The 17,862-nt window shown below is 32.4% G+C and overlaps 1 protein-coding gene across 3 annotated transcripts in view; it reads right to left on the bottom strand.

The window, feature by feature from the left end:
• Positions 1 to 8,713, bottom strand: part of LOC125646739 (insulin receptor substrate 2-A-like) — a 42,347-nt gene extending 33,634 nt beyond the window's left edge. For all 3 annotated transcript variants that reach the window (XM_056139992.1, XM_056139993.1, XM_048873255.2), the window contains exons 1-2: positions 8,120 to 8,713; positions 3,540 to 3,849 (exon numbers count right to left, since the gene is read on the bottom strand). In XM_056139992.1, the coding sequence (XP_055995967.1) occupies positions 3,540 to 3,849; positions 8,120 to 8,245 (436 nt within the window). In that variant the 5' untranslated portion in view covers positions 8,246 to 8,713. The remainder of the gene's footprint in view (positions 1 to 3,539; positions 3,850 to 8,119) is intronic.
• Between the last annotated feature and the right edge of the window lie 9,149 nt (positions 8,714 to 17,862).

Here is a 17,862-nt window from a genome sequence, read left to right as displayed (position 1 = left end):
CATAGTCTAACACCTTTTAGCTATAAGGCAAGATATGTATTAGTAGTTAATGTAAATAAGCATTAAGGTATGGGGGTGACCTGAGCTGCATCAGCTTTATTTTGTTGAAAGGAGTTATCACATGTTTCAGAAGTACACAAACCATATAAGCAAATCTTTCTTATGCATAAATTAATCAATTCTGATACAGTGTCGCCATGGTATATCACCAGCTTTTGTCCCTGCCCAATTTAGTGTTCTCTTAAGGGTGGCATTATAAAGAGCTTTCATGTTGTACAGTACATTTGTATACGTCCAGCTTTCATGTTGTACTGTACATTTGTATACCAGCTTTCATTGTTGTACAGTACATTACCCTGTGGGGATCCAGGTTAGAATAGATCTTCAGTACTCCCTTGCTTGTCGTAAGAGGCGACTAAATGGGGCGGTCCTTCGGATGAGACCGCAAAAACCGAGGTCTCGTGTCACAGCAGGTGTGGCACGATAAAGATCCCTCCCTGCTAAATGGCCATAAGCAGCAAGCATAGGCCTAAATTTTGCAGCCCTTCACCGGCAGTGGTGACATCTCCATATGAGTGAAATATTCTTGAGAGGGACGTTAAACAATATTCAATGTACTGTACATTCGTACCAGTTATCATGTTGTACAGTATATTTGTATACCAGCTTTCATGTTGTACAGTACATTTGTATACCAGCTTTCATGTTGTACAGTACATTTGTATACCAGCTTTTATGTTGTATGGAACATTCATACCAGCTTTCATGTTGTACGGTTTGGTTGGCTAAGTGGTTAGATCACGTATATATCTAATATCATTATGCAAGGGTCCCAGGTTCGATCCTCAATTGATTCAAAGATTTTTCTCCCTTCTTTGCTACAATTACTTAGTAATGTCCATATATATACAACTTTCTGTAATACATAAGAGCTGACCTTATAGTTTTACTAGCCACAACCAAGAACTATCAAAATATGTTAACTCTAAAACAGACCTGGTAATACACCCCCAGTTTTCTTTTGTAGGAGTAAGATAGGATGCAAGTGCTGAAGTTGTGCATAAAATGTCACGAAAAATGACGTATTATTGAGACTCATCGCATGTGACTATGATGTGGGAGTTTAAAGTACCACTAAATTGAAGAGTACATCAATGACTATCAGCTCCAGCTGTCTGTAATGATTTCCTGATAAATGACCGATTAACTCGCATGTAAACAGCTTTACATCATCTTTAGGTTCATAAACAAGAAGGGAGTACATGTATTTCACACTATATGAAACTAATACTCAAGTAGTGTGGTTATAAAGCAGCATGACTAGATAAGAGTGAAGTTTTTTAATAGTGATCTCATCCTTCCAGTAAATCACTAAAGACCAAATTAATTTTAATAAACATACTTCAATTCACTCAATACCCTATAAGAGTACGAGTGTTGTTCATTGTTACTGCTGTGTTACTGTTTCCTTCTTGATTTATGTACTTTTAATCCTGGTCATTGGTATGTAAATCTAAACCATGCTGATATAGGTGGTAAAGAAGATCTTAATTCATGTGCAAGTTCAGACACGACAAACAAAAACTGGCCTCTATGAAAACTAATAATTTCACAGTCTACATTAATTAATGAATTCTTTATCAATGTTTTCTACATAATTAAGGAAGATTCATTTCTTGATAATTTATAGATAGGGTTGAAACGATATGCCCTCTTCATAATACGATGCCATGATTCGATATTTTCAATATGATACATTTTATGAAAGAAACCAATAACTTTGAACAAAATTTTAATTACGAAGATTCAGTCACAATTTTAAAAACAAACTGTTTCCAAACCGCCGAATGTTAAGATCTATGCCTGTTGGCGCTGTAGTTTAAACTGATGAAGTTCATTGTTTTTCTCAGACTGAGGCTAACAACAGTCTGACCGTTATCGATAGGCCTGGGGTAAATTACATAGCAATGTAAAGCATTACATTACCATTAATTAGACAATTTGACATTATTATTACCATTACCCTATTTTGAAATGTAATGCATTACATTACACATTACTTGAGAGTGCATTACATCATATTACACATTACATAACATACTGATATTAAAGAAATGGCAGAAAAAATATTTCTTTAAAATGATTGATGAATTTTAGATATATATACAGTAACATGCAATAGGGCTGAAATGATTCACCGAAATATCGATACTCTTCAATATAAACGCTTGATTCAATGTTTGATTTATTGCCTCGATTTTCGGTTCGATATGGTTAATACAAATGGGTTCAGTGAAATACATCAATCTCGGCCTGTACTTATTATGTTTACCTGCATGAGGGACATAATAGCGTTGAATAAAGTTCAGAATGTTGTTTGCCTTGAAGTTGACGAAAATAATAATGAACTTTATTAGTTTAAACTACAGAGCCAACAGGTGCCTTACCGTTTGGTAGTTTGGAAACATTTTGCTTTTAAAATTAAGATTTTGATTCTTGGTAATTATTTTTTTCTTCGATGTTATTATTGGTTTCTTCTGTAAATTGTATCGTATTGAAAATATTGAATCGTGGCATAAGTATTGCAATATGTATCATATCGTGAAGGGGGCGTATCGTTTCAGCCCTAACATGCATACAAAATATTCATCAATGTTAGTGTCGACTTAAATACTAGTAGAACTCAAATGTTTCATTAAACACTGTTACCTCATAAAGACGATATACATGATGATGAAGTTGATCTTTTGTTCATAAGGTTTAAATGTCAATCCCTAACTAGTATAGTTTTGCGTTTTAATGTAATAATAATTCCAATGTAATATAAGCATTCTAATGTAATAAGCCATGAACTTTATGTAAAAAACAATGTTCCACTGTATATTTGGGAAAGGTTCTGCCATTTTCTTTCATAGTATACAGACCATAATGAGGATATATGGAATTCACAATACCATTAACTTGTGTTACCATGCACTTACAATAGTAAGGGTAGGGTTATTGTGAGTTTACATTAGTGAGGGAAGGATTTTCATGTGTTTACTTTAGTGAGGGTAGGGTTATTGTGTGTTTACTTTAGTGAGGGTAGGGTTATTGTGTGTTTACAGTAGTGAGGATAGGGTTATTGTGTGTTTACTTTAGTGAGGATAGGGTTATTGTGTGTTTACTTTAGTGAGGGTAGGGTTATTATGTGTTTACTTTAGTGAGGGTAGGGTTATTGTGTGTTTACTTTAGTGAGGGTAGGGTTATTGTGAGTTTACTTTAGTGAGGGTAGGGTTATTGTGTGTTTACTTTAGTGAGGGTAGGGTTATTGTGTGTTTACTTTAGTGAGGGTAGGGTTATTGTGTGTTTACTTTAGTGAGGGTAGGGTTATTGTGTGTTTACTTTAGTGAGGGTAGGGTTATTGTGTGTTTACTTTAGTGAGGGTAGGGTTATTGTGTGTTTACTTTAGTGAGGGTAGGGTTATTGTGTGTTTACTTTAGTGAGGGTAGGGTTATTGTGTGTTTACCGTAGTGAGGGTAGGGTTATTGTGAGTTTACCGTAGTGAGGATAGGGCTGCTGAACATCTGTCAAGTATTCATTTTGATGCTCTAGTAATAAGTCCAGCCAAATCTGAACCTCTGCTGTATCCTTGATGACCACTGCAAAACACTCGTCCACCAAGTAGAGAGCGATGCAGTTTTTCTGACGCGTATCGGCCTTTTTGTTGATGTTAAAACAGTGGTGGAGTAATATCTGTCGCTTTGGCAGCTGGCCTGCTTTAAATTTTTTCTCGGAGTCATGGTATTCCAGTCTTGCCGGACCACTACTACTGGTAGAGCGTAACACAAAAAACTTGTCCTTCTTTGTCTGAAAGTGTATAAAGAAAATCATTTCATTCGTGTGTATTGAAAGTAATCATCTAATGTATGTATTGAAAGTAAGCATTTAATTCATGTGTATTTAAAGTAATCATCTAATTCATGTGTATTTAAAGTAATCATCTAATTCATGTGTATCTAAAGTAATCATTTTAATTCATGTGTATTTAAAGTAACCAATGCATAAGGAAAGGAGATGGACCAATTAAATTTTGAATGATTTTAATCAAAATAAATGTTTATTGTCAAATAATGATGAAAGTAAACTACATCAAATTCATATGACTGGTAAATGATTAAATGCAGATCTTTTTCCATTTGAAACTTTTTAGAAGAGTTGTCTTCCCTTGATAAAAATAATTTTTCATCTGATAAACCTTTTAAAATGATAACATGATTACAATAAATACACCATCCATTTATTATCTAGATGTGAATTTACAGAAACATGAGTATTAAATATTGAATTTCTAAAGCTTTCTCTACTGTTACATTGAAAACAAAATTTTGTTCAACTATCTATTGAATAAATACTTTATTGAAGAATACACCCATATATGGATCAAGCAAACAAATGAACAAATTAGGAACAATGAACACTCAGATAATATACATATATATCGTCGACTGCCCAGTTTCGGTGACCTTAATGATAAACCGCGATTTTCTCATTAATCACTTGGATTAAATAAATAAATTACACACCTACCTTTAACGTAATTAAATTCCTTTACTTTCATCCAAAAAATTCCAAATTTATTGGTACGTTAATTGAATATATATTGAATATATAACAAAAAACATGTCACTTCGTGGTCCTAAAACGGTGACATCACCTATTTCGGTGACCATTGTTAATATAGGCTTGCCAAGAGTTTGTTATTATGAAAACATGTATACAGGAGGAATGTGCAACTAAACGTCAATGAATAAAATAACATAGTGTAGAATTCTAGACTTTTGGTATACTTTATATCAATTTGAAAGTTTGCTTGAAAAAGTAATAAGTAAATGGGCTTATTTTTGGGGTGCTCATGTTGATTTTTTGCATACTCTCCTTCTAGTGGTTCATTTTCGGGGAAAAATTGAAGACGTGTTCTGTGTATGTTTGCAAACACTACGGCGAAATTGATGATGAAATCAACACCCGGAAACGACAACGCGCACGTGTAAACAAAAGGTCACCAATTCTGGTCAGTCACCGAAATAGGGCAGTCGACGATAATATAGGGGTGAAACAATGCATCGCGATGCAGCCGAATCACGATATAGTGGTCTCGATTCGATGTTCGATTTATTCCGTGTCTGTTTCAGTTCGATTTGGTTCGATACAGTTCTAGAATCCATAGCACACATTGTTTTTGATAACACGGTTTCTGATTAACCAATGGAATTGAAAATTGTCCAATCAACATACGAGTCATCGTCAGAAACCCACAGTTGATTACGCTTTGTTCCTCTCTCCATCACAAGAGGAACGAAGTGTAATCAACCGTGGGTTTCTAACGATGCATACGAGTAAACTTTGCTGTATCAAATTGGATGCAGTTGAGTTGAAAAATGCACCCCCAATGTATAAATCCTGGGTATATGGCGACATTTCGGCTTTAGGACAAGTGATAAGAGTGTTGCTTTATGTTAAACGTTTTTACATTATGTAGAATTTATTTGCAGAGAGCAATAAATATAAAGAAACAAAAAATCTTAGCATTATAAAGAATTTGGTACATGCTATTGTATCGAATCGAAAATCATCGAATCGAGACTAAAGTATCGAAAATCGAATCGAATCGAGAAGGTACTGTATCGTTTCACCCCTAGACGATATACACATACATATGCTTCCACACATACATACATACACATACACTCGCATATAATATGCAATTGATCTAAGAAATTTACTCACTTATTACACCTACATGGAACTTTATTTCTTAATTCTAGTGATTTGTTAAAGTACAAACCGCCGATATAACTTCAAGTGTTAAAGCCCCATTTGAACTGAAACTTCTAGCCTGTTTTAACCCTGTTGATTTCCATTTTAAAAGGCAATATTATAGTTCAATTTTAAATTTGAATGTTGATTCTTAAAATAATTTAAAATATCTTAGTAACAAATAAAAGTATTTATATAATAATAAAGTATGTTGTGGCATTAATAAAAAAAAATTATCAATTAGCACACATATACCTGTTATCAACATCAGAAATTGCAATTTTCCTTAAACTTCACAAAAAGTATGAAAAAAGAGTTATTGTCCTTGGATTCAATATTTTGAAACATATTATTGATTATTCATACATAACTTAGACTTTTGAAACATTTTATGGTTAACAAGATTTCTTACAATAACTATTGAAAAAGACTCCTAACAAAATCTATGTTCCTGCCATGCATAAATCTTGTTAAACCATTGACTTTGCGAAATCTTATGACGTCACATGAGAGTGTAACTATGTTAACCATACTGATTTCCATATATTCATATTTCAATACTTTCACTCAATATTTACACTCAGTTCAGTCAACCATTTTCACACAAATATTTTTCTATTAGATGTTTTGGATGAGAGCATTCCACTTCCATAAGAGAAGCACTGTTTAAATAGTTTTTATATTGCATTAAACATTAAAAATAAAACTCATTTAATGTTGACAGCCAAAATCTTGACCTTCTGAATGCAAGTTTTGTTATTATCTATATGTAAACAAAGACTTGAGTCTTTTACAAACAAACCAATGAAATGTTAATTTTGTGATAAAGCATCTTAATTTTGCACAATCACAAATTTAACTTTTAGATGACACATTTGACCTAAAGAATACTTGAAATGTATTAAATATTATAAACTTATATGGATATCCATTTCTCTTGAAAACTTCATAAACAATAACATACCACAATCGTTTCTGTGATGATGCATATTAACCTTAATTTTTTGTGACACCTTTTAAGGAGGAATGCTACACCAGAGAAATTTGAAGTGGAGGATATGTACAACAGTATTTTGAAATTGAAAACTTTTAAATTTACTTTATTAAGTCTAAAAATGCAGGTTTAGTAAAAAGTAATCTGAAAAAAAATTAAATCCCCTGCCAGATTCGAACTCGCGATGTACAGTTCAGCAGTCAACATGTTAACCCACTGAGCTACTCAGCTAGGCAATGAAATCCAAAAGAAGAGATAAATATTGCTGATATTTATATTTTCATTCATGCTTTAAAAGGAAGTCAGCCATTATGATGCTGAAGAGTACCCTCTTAAACATTAGACAGTAGATTTTGATGATTTGATCATTAAAAGTGAAAACAAAATTTTAAGGAAAATTGTGAATCAGTCCCTATAAATCTACAATCTATCAATACTTGTATTACTTTTTAACACTCACAAACTTATTTCACATCTAGAAGTGTTAAAAATAGTGATTAGGGCTTAAAACTAAATTTTTATGTCACCAGTCCAGTCGGACTGATAGAGTATAATTTCAACCAGTCCGCAGAAAAATTTGCAAGTCCACCAGAGTTTTCCAGATATAATTAAACATATAATTTCATTAATGGTATCAAATGAAATAATAGAATTTAACTCGATATGCCTCAGACAATATTGTAATACTTATATGAGATTTTTATTTACTAACTCATTCAAATTGGGTTCATTTGATATCTACAGAGGAATGCCAAATGCGTGTTAGATTCGATAAGTAGACTTTCCAAAATGACGTTTTAAAAAATTAACAGTCCCATCGGACTGAATAAAACAAATGTCAGTCAGTCAGTCTTTTAACCAGTCACGCACTGATGGGCATATGTTAATTTTGAGCCCTGTTGATCAATCACTGAATGCTCAAGATTATGAAAACCAAAAGCAGTCATTATATTATTATGAATAAATATTATAATATCAACAGGGTTTGAACTCAATAGCTCCTCACAAGCTTTTCAGTTCAAATGGGGCTTTAAAAAAATATTAAGAATAAGTTGAAAAATATGTCAGGATTTTTTTTAATATACTAAATTTTCGAGGTGGCTATTTAAAAATACAGAGATACAAGACTAGAATTGTGCACAGAAAACGTTGTTCTGTAAATTGGGTTTTTATAAGGAATGGGTTTGTATTTTTCTGGTCTAAATCAGAAGTTTTTATAAGGTATAAGTTTGTATTAATAACTGAACCAATGTCAATAATAGTATATAAGTCCTGTGCACATTACTTTTTTTTTAATGGATTAAATGAACTTTTCCTACACCGTACCTTTAATTTCTTCAGATATCCTGTTTTGAGTATATCTGACCCTGGAAGCTCAAAGACCATCATAGACCACCTGTTAGTGCTGGCGCGACTCACATTGTCGTCCTCGGAATCAAAGTGCTCCATCATCTTCCCCTCGGACTCTGTCTACAAGTGCTGACCACACATACCACTGATGGGACGTTTCTGATCCGCTCTATTCCCACGCCGAGCGATAAAGCAGGCTCAAAAAAAGCCTTTATCAGCTCAAACTCATTCATATATACCGTACCATTACATTTTGCAAATCCATCTCTACAAAGTTTTTTACAACCAAAATCAGCATGGCCTGGCCTGGGGTGTCAAACTGGGACCGAGACCCCACACTGCGTGGCAGGCTGCAAGTCTAGCTGTTCTAGCATCAACTGGTACACGATGGCTGAATCTCACTTCAGTGATTTCATCTAACTAAGAACATCTCGAAATTTTGCTTATAGCAATCTATTAGCCTAGTGCTTTGCTGTTTTAATATGTTTGCCAAGGACAAGAAATAATATAGTAGCCATATCTGTCACGTGACTCGAAAATTGCTAGAAAAATTTGTAAACAAATTCTGCGCATGCGTAAAAATAATGATAGCTCGTTCTACAGTCTAATCTTGATGCAATCCTTTCTCCTTTTTGACCGAAAAAAAATAATCTTAGATGCAGTTTTTGTGTGTGTGTGCATGGCTTAGTAAAATTTATCTTCTTTGTCTTATCAAGTGCTACCTACCTCACTATGATAAAACTTAAAATTTTAAACCATAATTTTATTTATATTAAATTTACATATATATATGCTTAATAGAAATGATTATGTTTAATACAAAATGAGATGTGAAAAATACTGAAAACTGTTTAATTGTGTTTAGAATCAGCGGCGTAGCTTGGGGAAGATAAATATGGAAGCAGAAAGGGCAGGAGAATTGGGGGGCCACCCTGGTGGGGGCCCAGGGGGCGAAGCCCCCGGAAGCTGGTGCATTTTAGATGATTAAGAAAGGTATTTTCAACGTCTCCAATACACATTTTCTTTAATTTTAAACACAGGCACATGGGGTAAGGACATCGTAACTTCCTTTAATTTAAAAAAAAAAAAAAACAACCGATTCTCCATTAGTTGTAGTACAATTTTTTTTTTTTTTGAGATGTTTTGTACTCTTTTTATTCAATTCAATTCAATTCTTTATTGGCACTAAAGCACATTATATAAGAATGTGTTGTTAGCCATACATAGATACACATATATATTGATACATTACAAAATATCAAACTGTTGAAAACTTATTTCTAACATTAAAACAGTCTCTGATGTATAGACAGGTTTGTTTTGTAGATACAAGGTTATGTGGATTTAGTAAACAAAATAAGGTATTAATATCTAGTAGTTTTGAATGCATTTTTCTAATATGTTCATACACAGGACAATCAAGTAAAAAATGTTTTTCATCTTCAACAATAGTTTGACAATGAAAACAAAATCTATTTTCTCTAGGAATGACAGGATTACAATATCGACCTGTTTCTACATACAACTTATGTGCACTTATTCTTAATTTGGTAAGATAAGAAACTAAATTCTTAGGAAGTGGAAGACATAAATATGGTTGGATTTCTAGTTTCATAACATCATGGTTGAATAATGTACTATAAAATGAGAGCTTACCACTTTGAGTGTTGTTAATATGTTGAAGTTCAGAAAAGAATTTATTTTCAAAGAATTTTTTAAGTTTAGGAATAAACATTTTACATTCAGTGTCAACGTTAACATTTAACATCTTTTGTATTGATTTTATACAAGTTTGCCAGCATTTTTTATTTTCACTAGCCAAGTGTACATCTTCCAAGTAAGCATTCCTTAGTAAAACATTGTGATTATCATTAGATTTTGCTAAATTTTCCAATCTAGAATAGTATTTAATAGCAAGCTGGTATATTTTGGCATGAATAGGGAGAACACCTAATTCCATTTTTGTTGCCAAGTTTGATGCTTTATCATGTACACCTAAGATGTTTTTCAAGATAAAATTCTGAATTTTTTCAAAAGGAGTTTTATCAAAATTATTGGGGTTTGCATTAAAGTCAGAGATCCAAATTTCTGAGGAGTATGTTAAAATTGGGACAATAATTGATTCATATAGTTTTAACCACAAGTTTGGTGAGAGATCAGAGCCAAAAGGTAGTTTACGCTTCAAGGCAAAGTAAGCTTTTCTGGCTCTAGCAGCAAGAACCTCACAGGCATGTTTTAAATTGCCATTTGATTGTAAAATTATACCAAGATATTTGTACTTATCAGTTACATCTATAGTAGAATTGTTATAATAAAATCCATAATTGATCTTTGTTTTCCTGGTAGAACAAACCATCAACTAAATTAAATGTGTTTAAGATAAAAATGAAATCATTCAGCATTTTCGAACAAATATTTATTTCTGTTTTATATTATCTAAAATCTAATATTCATTTTAACTTGACTTTCTTTTTTTTTTTTTTTACGGCGACAATGTGGAAGCACATGCTCCCGTGCTTCATAGGAAGCTACACCACTGAGAATTAACTGGTAAATTAAAAAATCTGCTTTAAGTATATTTTACCTATGTAAATAAAAACATTACACGAACCTTGTTTACAAAACAAAATACTGGTTTCAAATCACAAGGTCAAAGGTCATGACTCAAATGACTGGACATTTGGAAATATTTGCTGAAGTATATCTTGAGAGATCAAACTTCTATTAACTTATGTTTGCCTCAGACTTATAGATAACCCTATATATTTCACGGTTATTACAGACATTCTGAATGGAGATCTGATCTTTTACAATATCGTCACAGACATGGGGGGGGGGGGGGTTAATATGTTTGTTCTTTTTCCTATCATAGTAGTTTTGCTGTGCTTCAGTTCTCGTACTTGTAAGCGCCATTTCTAAAATTAAGTAATGGAATTTCTGGAATCATACGTTACATTCTGATAAAATATTTTTTTATTTGATTTTCTATAAGATTGCATTCATAGTTCTATATCATTAGAGATTAATTAGTAATTAGTTTCTTATATGATAGATTATAAAAAGATGCTGAATTCTAGCAAATTGATAAATGTAGAGTTTCATAGTCAGACAGTATAGCCGAAGAAAACATGGCCTATATATTTCTTGCAGAGGATATTTGTTTATACCATTGTATACAACAACAGTACATTTGTTTGTTCAATAACATATTGTTGATATTCAACAAACATATTACTGATGGCGAGATTTTGTTAATATGTTGTGCATTATTTAATGTCGAATCCAGCATTTAATTAATAACATTTACGTTACTTTGAGTAACGTATGTTACTAGCATTCTACTCAATGTAATGTTTACATGATGTCGGAGGAAATTCTAGGTATTTAGAAAATGATATATATTCTTTGATATCTATGGAGCGCCAAATTAGCATACACTCAAATAATTGATAATATCTTCAATTATTTGAAGATATTATCAATTCAAGTATTGCTCTCTTTAATTGAATTAATGCGCGCATTAAATCAACTACTGCTCTCATCAAATGAATTAATGCGCGCATTAATTCAATTATTGCTCTCTTCAATTCAATTGATGAGAGCATCAATTGAATTAATGAGAGCAATAATAGATTTGATGCGCGCATTAATTCAATTATTGCTCTCTTCAATTCAGTTGATAAGAACATCAATTTGGCAGAAATATTGCTCGCAATAATTAATTTAGAGCTCGGTATAAATAATATGATGATATCTTTAATTTAATTGAAGATATCTTTAATTGTTTACAATGCTTTTGTATAAGGAATTAATGCGCGCATCAATTCTTTTAAAGAGAGCAACAATTCATTTAAAGAGATCATTAATTCAATTGTGGATATGTTGAATTGAAGATATCTTTATTTATATAGTTGCTCTCTCTAAAAGAATTATTGCTCTCTTCAAATGAATTAAAGATATCATTAATTCAATTGAAGAGAGCAATAACTGAATTAATGAGCGCATTAAATGAATTATTGCTCTTGTCAAATGAATTAATGCGCGCATCAATTCAATTATTTCTCTCATCAATTGATTTAAGGTTGATCGATCCTCATGTGATGTCATAGGTTTTTGCAAAAATCTTCATCAAATTAAAATTTCGCATAATAGAAATATATCATTCAGAGGAATTATATTCACTGCATAAAATAAAAAAATCTGGTAAACTACTGATACTGAAAAAAATTATATTTTCCATAGATAATCAATTATTTATGATTTTAAAAATGTTGTCAAGGGCAATAACTCCTACGCTGGTATTTCTTTTACTGCATGTTTATCATACATGATTTCCCCAATATCCACAATTAATTCATACATTTTTATGAATTATCAGGGTTTTTTTTTAAACTGTTGACATTTAAAATTTGTCATTTCAACAAGTTTTTATCTATTATAAATATTATGTATAACGAAAATGTGTGATTTTCTGATGTTAACATATACTTCTGTTTTTGTATGTCTGACAGCTTTAAAAATTGGCACCATACACTTTTTCTTTGGTTATTAATTAAATTTAACTATATTGAGTGGAAATTAATACAGTTTTTCCACTTTCAACCATTAATATTGATAAGTCACATGAGGATCAACACACCTTAATGCGCGCATTATATCAATTATTGCTCTCTTCAATTGAATTGTAGCGCGCATCAATTCAATTGTTGATATCATTAATTCATTTGAAAAGATCATCAATTCAATTAATGCGCGCAATAATTCAGAATTGAAGATATCATTAATTATTTGAAGAGATCTTTAATTCAATTGTTGCGCGCATCAAATGAATTGATGATATCTTCAAATAATTGAAGATACCTTCAATTATTTGAGTTTATGTTAATTTGGCGCTCCATGGATATCAGAAGCGAAAATCCTATCTGTATGCGCAACCAATATTGTTTTTAAAAAATATTACAGTTGTTGCACCAGTATTTAAAATAAAAATAACCCTAATTCTCAAAATTTAACACTAAGTCTTATCGATTCTAGAACTCAAATATTCATAGTAGAACGACACTATGAAGGTGTTCTGTATATCACGTGATACAGACAGCTTACAGTGACTTCTTCAAAAGAAATGTTCATATTCTTATTCTCTGTACACTACGAGATTTTCATAAAGGGATTAACATTTGTATGCAAATAAATGTTGATAAAAAGTTTATTGCACCCGTTGCAGCCAGTCCAATGCATGCATTTTCTCCCAGCTCCAAAATATAGACAGTTTCCATAATCAAGTTTAGATGTTACACAGGCGTTTACCAGGGTTTTGCAAGCTTATAGTATGTTGTAGCGTCTTATCCGCCCGATGTTGAAAATCAGATTGTGACATGATTTGTCGACTGATGACATTTGTTTTACCATTGCAAGAATACGACTGGATTTTTCACGCATTTTGTACTCTTGATATTATGGTCCCCCACTTTGAGATGTAGTGTAGAATCTGTTTCGTTGAGAATTTATTAGAATTACTTCAATCTTAACGGGTCTAGTTACGAGGTCGCCGAAACAGAACACATATGTCCGATTCAGAGGGAAGTCCATTGGCTTTCCATCCATTACCGACCCCAATTCAAGATTTTGATTGAATGCAAGCCGAGTCGACCATTACGGTCTGAATCGAAGTCGCGATTTGTGGTGCCAATTTAAAGATCAGAACACCCCCCCCCCCTTACGGACAACACCAATTCAGTTGAGCTGCAGCACATCTCTAAATTACCTCCCAAATGACATCAAGAAGTGAACTTGAACATTTCTTGATACTTAAAACTCATTCTTATCAATAACAGAGGTGGATCCAGAAATTGCGGTTACGGGGGGGGGGTGCCACTTTATGAGGCGGGGGGTCTGGGGGCCGCCTTGAGGCCCCCAGTGGATCCAGGGCGAAGTCCTGGTGGGGGCCCAGGGCGTGAAACCCCCGAAAGCTCCTGTATTTTACAGATTTTAAAGGGCTGCGCCCCCCCCCCTTAAATCTGCCACTGAATAAGCTTTTTAGATTCTTACATGTATTAAATGTGACTGCACCACGAAAAAGAAAAAACAAACAACCCCCCCCCCCCAAATAAAAACCCCACCAACAACAAAAAAAAAAAAAGAAGAAAAAAAAGAACAAAACAAAAACTTTGGTTCAGAGTTTCTTTTTTCAAAGGTTTATTCCTCGTCTGACAGATGAAGGTCATCTGTGATAAAATCGGTAGCGGTATGCGATGTTTTTGTATAAAGGAAAGGAGAAAATGCCACGGATTAGAACGAGATTCGAACCCGGAAAATCTGAGTTTTCTAATTATGAGGTACTCTACCAACTGAACTATCCAAATTCGTCTGACCGCTATATTCCTCCCTCCATAAATGAGTTCAATCTTTGAATATATTAACTCAAGATTGTTTATCCCTATAGCAGGCATTTTCAGTTGCAGGGGCCGTATACGTAAAGAATGGTATTTATCATCATTGTATATTCATATAGCGCTTTCTCTAATTTAGAAGGCGCTAATACATGAAAAATAATCAAAACAAACACAAAGAACAATAGATACAAGGAAAGGGACATACAATAACACTGATATTGAGGTCAACATTGTAACTATGAGAAGGCAACATTTTGTAAAAATAACTGTATCCATAGATATCGAATTACAGACTAAATGCAAGCTTAAAAAGATATGTTTTAAGTTTGTTGTTAAGAACAGCTAATAAACCTTCGACACGTCAGACAGATTTCACCCAGTGATACCTTGTATTTGCAAATTAGATCATAGCGACCATAGAATTAGATCACCATAGCGACCATAAAATTAGATCACCATAGTGACCATAAAATTTGCGAAATGCAGAAATCCATGTAACATCAACTTATTTGTCAGTGGCCAGACTCAAGTTAAAAAATTGACCACACGATAAACGAGCTCTCGCGTATCTAACATGTTAATCAAGCATATTAACATTTGTTGTTAATCGATCAAGACATTCTTTAATGCTATAAACTCAGGATAGATTGGTATTCATTGAATGCGTTAAAGCATTTAGAATTATAAAATAAGTTTGGAACTTTGCAGAAAAAGTATAAAAACTTGATGATTTTTCAGTTTTACCATCTTCCCAAGTCAAGATGAATTACACAGCCATGATTTGGGAAATTACAACTTTACAATGCATATCAATGAAAATATCAGGCAGAAGGGAAGCTTTAGGACGATGATTCTTTAAGAAAATATTCCGGATCGAGATGGGCAGCGAAGGTCATACAAATTACCATGGAAAATGGATTAGAGTATTTGTTAAGAATTCACCAGGTAATATTATTCTATGTCAATATATATATCATTATTTCTATATCATTTACATATCTCTTTGAAGAATCAAAATGTCAGCACCGATCAAAATTTACAGATATGTTTCACAGTTTAATTTGTTCTATGGCAATCCATGCAAGAGTTATGCGGTGGCTGATTTACTAATGTAAAGGCTACATTGTACAAATGAAATTCTGTACTGAAATGCTTATATTAAGGTTGATCAATCCTCATTTGATATCATAGGTTTTTGCAAAAATCTGTATTGAATTAAACTGTGCACATGATATAGATATATCTTGTAGAGGAATTCTATTGATCACTGCGTGAAATAAAAAAAAATATTGGCAAACTATTAATACTGAAAAAGTTTATATTTTCCATAGATAATCAATTATCTACAGTAAAAAAATAAATGCTGTCAAGGGCGAGAACTCCCATGCTAGTGTTTCTTCTACTGCAAGTCTATTATACATGATTTCCTCGATATCCACAATTAATTCATAAATATTTATGAATTGGCAGGTTTTTTTAAACTGTCGACATTTAAAATTGTCATTTCAACAAGTTTTTAATCTATTTTAATCATTCCGAATAACGAAAATGTGATTTTCTTAACATATACTTCTGTTTTTGTATGTCTGACATCTTAAAAAATGTGGCAATATACATTTTCTTTGGTTATTTATTAAATCTATTTATATTGAGTGGAAATTAATACAGTTTTCCCCCACTTTTAACCATTAATATTGATAAGTCACATGAGGATCGATCCACCCTAAGTATCACGAAAGGAAAAGTGAAAATAACGAAGTGTAATCAATCTCATAATTCCTACAATATAAAGAGCAGGACAAACACACCAGAGGTGGGATCATGAGCCTAGGAGGAGTAAGCATCTCCTCTTGACCGGTCACATCCGCCATGAGCCCTCTATCTTGATAAGGCGAACGGAGTACGTAATCCGTAGTCAAAATCAGTGTGAAAAGAACGCACTAACAATTGGTATGAAACACGTCAGATAGCGTTTGATCTAATGACAGGATGCATTTTTAAGTACTTTATATATTAAACAATAAAAAAAAGTTGGGAAATGCTGTTTTGAAAGGAGTACGTTGAAACACCTTTACATAACGTCAATGTATTTGTCAGAAGCCTGTCTAGATTTAAAAATTTGATCACATGCAGAACATGCTCATGTATATCGAATTAATTAAGAGACCTATATAACACCCGTTGATATATATATATATATATATATATATATATATATATATAAAGCACTAGAATGACCAACGACATGAACAATTGGAATTGTCAAATTTTCGGGACAATCTGTCCCTTCGTCAGGACAGGAAAGGATTACATTATGGAGAAAACGCAAATATAATAACAATACATATATATATATATATATATATATATATATATATATATATATATATATATATATATATATATATAGATTTCTTTTCATGACGTATGCGTATAAAAATTATAATGGAAGAACATTTCTATTGCAAAAGTTATATATATATTTATATATATATATATATATATATATATATATATATATATATATATAAACGGGTGTTATATAGGTCTCTTAATTTATTCGATATACTGGAGCATGTTCTGCATATGATCAAAATTTTTAAAACCTCTCTCTCTCTCTCTCTCTCTCTCTCTCTCTCTCTCTCTCTCTATATATATATATATATATATATATGCAGGTGATAATGGGATATTGCTATTTAAATATGGGAAATTGATAATGGCCAGAGAAGCTGAAGTCATCCCGTTTGTCATAAAGTTGAGTTGTTAGTTTGCCGTCAACATCAATGTTCACTAAATACGAAGCAGAGGTGGAAGACTATGTGTTTTTTTTTTTTTTTTTTAATTTCCAGTTCACTAATCGAGATATGTCGAATCGTTATGTACATGTACATACATATATGAATGAAAGTGAGTAATTATAATGATCTATATCTTTGGTTCGAAGTTCGGCCCTAGCTTGTGCACGCGAAACGATTTCCTTCTGCATTGTTTACACATAACTTTTGCAATAGAAATGTTCTTCCATTATAATTTTTATACGCATACGTCATGGAAAGAAATCTTGATTTTCGTGATGTATAATATAAATCGATCTATACTCTATATCTAGGCCTAGTTATATATATAAAATTAGTTCTTTTTCTTTTGTGGATTCTTTTAGGCAATCACTCAAAATAGAGAATTTCCCCCACATATCCATTGTATTCAAAATAGGATCTCAAAATAAGTTGTGATTTGATTAATGAGTTAAAATAAACGTCGTTATCATTACTTTTCGTATGCATCGGACATGGTCCATCATTACAAGTACTTTTGGTACGAGTT

This window comes from Ostrea edulis, chromosome 6, assembly GCF_947568905.1.
Source record: "Ostrea edulis chromosome 6, xbOstEdul1.1, whole genome shotgun sequence".
Taxonomy (NCBI): domain Eukaryota; kingdom Metazoa; phylum Mollusca; class Bivalvia; order Ostreida; family Ostreidae; genus Ostrea; species Ostrea edulis.
Note: the sequence above shows the minus strand (reverse complement) of the source record. Positions and strands in the feature narration are given on the sequence as shown.